General features: G+C 40.2%; 1 protein-coding gene across 1 annotated transcript; it reads right to left on the bottom strand.

The window, feature by feature from the left end:
• Positions 1 to 478: 478 nt before the first annotated feature.
• LOC102910277 (E3 ubiquitin-protein ligase RING2) lies at positions 479 to 2,306 on the bottom strand. Its single transcript, XM_006988999.4, has one exon. It carries the CDS (start codon positions 2,283 to 2,285, stop codon positions 1,425 to 1,427), a length of 861 nt encoding a protein of 286 aa, XP_006989061.2. The 5' UTR covers positions 2,286 to 2,306; the 3' UTR covers positions 479 to 1,424.
• Positions 2,307 to 6,732: the final 4,426 nt, after the last annotated feature.

The following is a 6,732-nucleotide window of genomic DNA, read 5'->3' as shown; positions in this document are numbered from 1 at the left end:
CTGCTGAGGAGAGCTGCTAGCAGGGAGTGGAACCCGCCCAAGAGAGAGAAGTGTGTTGAGGTCAACAAAGCTGAAATGAGTTGGAGATCTGAAGAGCATTTTGCCATCAGACATGGAGATGCAGAGTTTGGAGTTTGCCTAGCTGGTTTTTGGTCTTGCTCCTTCTGATTTAGTCTATCTCATTAGGGGAACCCTCTCTTATGATCCAGAATATTTGCATACTTACAATTTGTCAGAATATTATACTATCGGTAGAAAACATAGAGAAGCTTGCTTATTATTATTAGGTTTTAATTTGGAGCAAAGTTATGACAGAGCTAGCTTTGTCTTCTTGGACCTATCACAGCAATACCTCAGTCCTTGCTACCAACTTCTGTCTTAGGGCCTCTAATGCTGTGAAGAGACACCATGACCATGACAACTCTTTTTTTTTTTTTTTTTTTTCCGTATCTCTGGTATTTTAATAGGGAGAAACATCGAACATATACAATAAAGAAACTGAACAGTAAAACTAATACAGAAGAAAAACTCTTCAATGTACAACTGAGGAATACATTTTATCACCAATCTAAACTTTGCTTTCTTCGGTGAAATCTGTAAATGAACCATGTTCTCAAAGAACTCTGTTTGATTCTCTCCCCATGACCAGAAATTCTAAACTTATAGGGAAAACAAATAAGAAAAAACAACAACAAAAAACCCCAAAAACATTGCATGACAATGGACACCAAGTTCATAAAGAACCTCTTTTTAAATGAGATATTATGTAAGAAAATACCATGAAAATAATAATCCTATGAGAATTGTTTAAGCACAGTAAATTTGAGCCCCGGTCTTCATGACGATACTACAGTTTATATAGAAAACTATAAATATACAAGACTCCAAGGGAAAAAAGTCAGAATACATATTGTCTAACATTTTTCAGGCTACAAAACTTTTGAAAGGGGGAAAGATGGCTGATGGCCAACTGCATCTTAAGCCAGGTGTGGTAATGCACACCTATAATCCCAGTACTTGGGCAGGAGTATCACTCCAAATTCAAGGCCACCCTGGACTACTCAGCAAGTTCCAGGCTAGCCAGGGATATAAAATGAGACCCTGTCTCAAAAGATCAAAAACTGGAAGGGAAAAAAAGGGGGAAAAGAACACAAAACCACAAAAACCTCCTAGGTCCAAGTGTCCTCCCCAAAGGAACTATCCTTTCTGTGGCATATAACTTATTTATACTATTAAGGGGCAGGGGAGTACTGAATTACTAGAGTCTTAAATAAGGGAAAATGAACCTCATAGTGTAAACAAGTCTGGCTCAGAAAGAAAACTGAACATCTCCCAGATCTGTCCATGAAAGTAATGATGGTGCATCTTTAGCATTAAAGAAATAGGTTATAAAAAGTTCAGTCTCAGAAATGATTTTTCAAAGCTCATTTGTGCTCCTTGGTGGGTGCGTAATAAAGTTCCATGGGCTTGTTCACTTTCCAGTATTTCTCACTGACCAATTCCAAAGAAAAAGAGCCATTTAATACAGTGAACTGGCCACTGGCTGTCGCTATGTAAATGGTGTATTGCTTCTCGCTGGCTGTATCGAGGTTCATCTGGTTGGATTCTCCTTTGCTTCGAAGTTCTTCTAAAGCTAACCTCACAGCCAGATACTTGGATAAGTGATCAACAGTAGCATTACCTGAAGTCTTTATGTATCTTGTCTGTGCACTGTCATCCTTTTCCATAAGTGTTGGATGGGGCCTGAACACTAATTCAATTTCACTAGCTCCATCCATCACTGGATCAATTGCCACCGTTGCATTGTTATTATCAAGTTCAAGGCCGGAGTCGTCCGAGGTTTTGGTCCGCTTGTTGCTAGGCCCCGCCTCCTGGTTGCTGTGTGTGGATGCGTTGCTACAGTGGGAACTGTCCCCGTTGTCCTCCGCCCCGCTGCCGTTTTCAATCTGCTGCTTCTTGCCTCGCTGTAACCTGTTCATGGCCTGGATCTTCAGGCCTTCCTCAATGCTGTGGCTGAGCGCCTGCTGGTTGTTGTGCTTGTTGATCCTGGCTAACACTCTCTCTTGATGGGCTTCGTACTCATCACGACTTGGATAATTGCTGACGAGTGCATCAAAGTTTGGGTCCGGCCTTAGTGATCTTTTAGAAACTAATTTTTTCCTACAGGTAGGGCATTCTTTGTTGCCACTTCTAAGGGCTGTGATAATGCAATCTGCACAGAATTGATGTAAACACTCCTTTGTAGTCATGGTGTTCTTCAACATATCCAAACAAATTGGGCACATTAATTCACTGTGGAGACTTCTGGGTGACAACTCTTATAAAACATTTAATTGAGGTGGCGGTTTAGTTTCAGAGGTTTAGTCCATTATCATCATGGCAGGGAGCATGGCAGTACACAGGCAGACGTACCCATCTTTATCAGAAAGCAACAGGAAGTGATCTGTCTCACTTGAGTGTGGCTTGAACATATATGAATCCTCAAAGCCTGCCTCCAAGGTGATACACTTCCAACAAGGTCACACCTACTCCAACAACTTGCTTTGGTCCAGTATTTCCTCACCACTTTTGCTTCCCTATGTTTTGGAATGGTAATGTACATTTTGTGCCATTATATATCGAAAGTATGTGATCTGTTTTTTTTATTTTATTTTATAGGGGATTACATTTAAGATATTGCATGAATCTCAGAAGAGACTTTGGACTTTTAAACATTGTTGAGACTATTATAGACTATGGAGACTTTTGAAGTTGTACTAAATGCATATTGCATTATGATATTGTTACATTCTTATGGGGGCCAGGGATTGGAGTGTGGTAGTTTGAATAAAATTGCCCCCCCCCAATCTCACAGGGAGTGGCACTATTAAGAGATGTGGCTTTGTTACAGTAGGTGTGGCCTTCTTGGAGGAAGTGTGTCACTGTGGAGGAGGGCTTTGATGTCTCTTTTGCTCAAGCTTCCCTCAGTGTGGCATTGAGTCCACTTCCTGTTGCCTGCAAGATGCAGCATTTTTAGCTCCAGCACCATGTCTGCCTGCATGTTGCCATGCTTACCACCATAATGATAATGGATTGAACCTCTGAAATGTAAGCAGCCACCTCAATTAAATGTTTTCCTTTATAAGAGTTGCCATGGTCATGGTTTCTCTTCACAGCAATAGAAACCCTAAGACACAAACCACAAGTTCTCTCACCCATATATTTTCTGAGTGCTTGTCCCCAAACTTCCTTATCTCTTAATCCTACAACACAAAACCATGTTCTTTTATTTTACTATAGATCTCTTTTCAAACTGTATTAGTTAATTATTTTTAAATCTTGTGTATGTATTTCCTGCATGTATGTCTGTGTACCACCTGCACGTCTGGTTTCTTCAAAGCCCACAAGAGGGAGTCAGATCCCCTGGAACTAGAGTTATGGATAGTTGCGAGCCATCATGTGGGTGCTGGGAATCAAACCTGGGTCCTCTGGAAGAGTCGCTAATGTTCTTAACCACTGAGCCATCTCTTCATCCTCAGTTTTACTATAGAAATTATATATCCACCAAAACTGTCAGGCTCACCTCCCCCTCATTTTCAGGATAGCTGGTAGACTAAGAAAAGCCAAGTTAATTGCCTAGTTCAGTAAGGAAGGTAACCTTGAAGGAGTAATGATCTGACCTTGGGATGGAGTGGCTACAGGCGCATGTTATTAATTTGATAGGGTTATCAGAGTCCTGAATAGGATTGAGCAAAATTCATGTTGTAATAGCTTATTATTGGTGGATACAGCATAGGAAGAAGTTAAGTCTTAAAAAGCTGGCAAATGAGAGGTTTGCCCGGTCAAGCAACTCTTTGTCCCAAGATATGGCTTTGCTGAGTAGCCTGTTGTCCCGTGTTAGTCCTTAATCCTATTAAGAAGTAGGTCACAGACAACTGTTTCCTGTCCAAACCCTCAGAAATCATAAATACAGGTTCTTCTCTCTCCAAGGCAGGGAGGACTTCAAGTCTTCTTGGAGAGAAGAAATGCTTACATTTTGGTGTGTATGCATAAAGAGGTCTTTTCTTAGCAAATGGAGAATAAAAGTTCAGAGTCAAAAGTGGAAGACAGGTTAAATTAATGTCTACTATTGTAATGAGGAATAATAATACATGACTTTAATAATCACCATCTTAATATTGTTTATCTCTGGGTGATTTTATTTCCTTTGTATTCATTTCTACATTTTTCAAATTTTCTTATCATCAATATGTATTACTCTAGGAATAGAAACAAATGACCCACAGAGAAATTCTATTTCTCTCCATCGTTAATTTGCTCCCAATGTTTTACAAAGATTGACTTCTTTTCCTTTTGTAATTACATTTTCTGAGTGTTTACATGTTTTAACTTTGAAGACATTTAGATAATGGAGTAGAGAAGAAATTAACTTTCAAAACTGATGGCAACACATCTGCTTTTCTTGTCTTTCTTATTCCTCTCACCACCGAGCACAGTATATAACCTATATTAGATGAGTACTAAAAGAGGTTGATTAACATGCAAGTCAGTAAATACAGACAAACAAACCCCACCACGACTTTACCATTGGACTCTTCTAGAGACGGTAGTGAAGGAATGAGATCAGGTCATGGAAAAATGAGACTTCATTTAAATAAGATTAGGTCAAAAATCTTTTTTTTTAAACAGCTCATTTTAATTGTTTCCTTATCGGATCATTAATTCATTATAGCCAAGGCATATTATTCTTAGTGTCTTCTACATGGGAGCAACATTCCCTGATGGAGTGAGAAAAAAAAAATCAAACCACAGTAACTGAAAAGAATATTGTGCTTCGTTTGTATGTTTAAATTTGGGACAAATCTTTTAAAAAATGGTGTCAGTATTTTACCAGTTGAAAGCAATGTATCTAACAAGGCTTTAAACACACACACACACACACACACACACGTGCACACATGCACACACAGACACACACAGACACACACGTGTGCACACACATACACACACACAGAGACACACACACAGACACACACACATACACACACACAGACACACACACAGACACACACACAGACACACAGACATACACGCGCACGCGCGCATACACACACATACACACATGCACACATGCACGCACACGTGCACACACACAGACACACATACACACGAGCGCACACACACATACACACATGTGCGCACATACACACACATGTGCACACACACTTTTTTTTTTATCGAATTCAATGATCGGATATGAAAACAAGTAGCCTCCCGATGCTCCCCCTCCTTCATGCTGTCTGTGCCTCTTCGCTCACGCGAGAATGGCTGCTAAGTTGTTAACTTGTGCCACTCAATGTTTCTTCCAGACATTTGTGATTTCCAACATGGCCATCACAGTGTACTAACACAGTGGGCACTAATAAATACAGGGCTAATGAACAACTGTGTATCTATGTGTATGTCTCTATATGTATTCATATGGAATATTTTTAATTTGTTTGTTGATAATTTCATACATGTACACAATGGACTTTGATCATATTCACTCCCAACCCACCCCCTACTCCTCTTGGACATTCTCTACATTTCTTTCCCTTCAAATTCCAAGACCTTTTTCTTCTTTTCTAACTTTCTGAGTTCAATTAGTGCCTCCTGCATAAGCATGGGTTGGGGTCATCCATTGGAACACAGTATTCTACACTCCTGAAGAGAAATGACTCCCTCAACAGCCAATAGCTTCTAAGCTGGGGGTGGGGCCTCATGACCTTCTATCCATGCTGGGATGTTGACCGGCTTGACTTGGTGTAAGTCTTGTTCAGGTAACCACAACTGCTGTGAGTTCATGAGTCCCAACACCCATGTCATGTTCCAAAGACAGCATTTCACGGGACTCCTCCCTATCCTCTGGCTATTGCGGTCTTTCTATATCTGATGTTCCCTGGGCCTTGCTGATTTGGATGTCTCTCTTAAGGCTGAGGACTCAAAAATCACTTCTTCTAAGCACTTTGACCAGTTCTAAGTTTTTCTTTTTTCTTTTTGGTTTTTCGAGACAGGATTTCTCTGTGTAGTTTTGCACCTTTCCTGGAACTCACTTTGGAGACCAGGCTGGCCTCGAACTCACAGAGATCCACCTGGCTCTGCCTCCCAAGTGCTGGAATTAAAGGTGTGCGCCACCACCGCCGGGCTATAAGTTTTTCTTACTACAAAAATAAGCTTCTCTAACCAAGGCTTAGAGTAGCACTAATCTGTGGGTATAAACATAAATGTATAGACAGCAGCTTGATAACATATCCACTTAGCAAAACAATGGTAGGTAGTTCTCCTGTAGAGTCTATGATCTTTGCAGTCATGAGCTTTTGACTAGATTCACAATAGCAGGCCTGGGACCCCTTCAGTTGAGCAGACCTCAAATTAAAGTAGGAAGTGGGTGGTTATCCCCTAATAGTCATGCCACTATTACACAAGGAGTAACTGTATTTCAATGACACAGAGATAAATAAACTGTAATAGATTACTGTGCATTCCTACTTTCTGAGTAAGATACCAAGAGCTAGCCTGTCAAATGTTGGCTGGAATAAGTGGTCTAAGTGTTTGGGTACTTCAGACTCTACATGTGCCTCATAAAAAAAGATACCGGCAAAACCACTGAATAATGTTTTAAATACATGCTATTGCTGGATGACTTTGAAAGTAATGGAATATATTAAGCCTATTTGAAAATTCTTTCCAATTTATAATACTAGAGGATGT

The sequence above is a fragment of the Peromyscus maniculatus genome, chromosome 18 (genome assembly GCF_049852395.1).
Source record: "Peromyscus maniculatus bairdii isolate BWxNUB_F1_BW_parent chromosome 18, HU_Pman_BW_mat_3.1, whole genome shotgun sequence".
Lineage (NCBI taxonomy): Eukaryota > Metazoa > Chordata > Mammalia > Rodentia > Cricetidae > Peromyscus > Peromyscus maniculatus.
Note: the sequence above shows the minus strand (reverse complement) of the source record. Positions and strands in the feature narration are given on the sequence as shown.

Bases quoted from the DNA above. Each gene is read 5' to 3' on its own strand.
- LOC102910277 (XM_006988999.4), bottom strand. From the start codon at position 2,285: ATGTGCCCAATTTGTTTGGATATGTTGAAGAACACCATGACTACAAAG.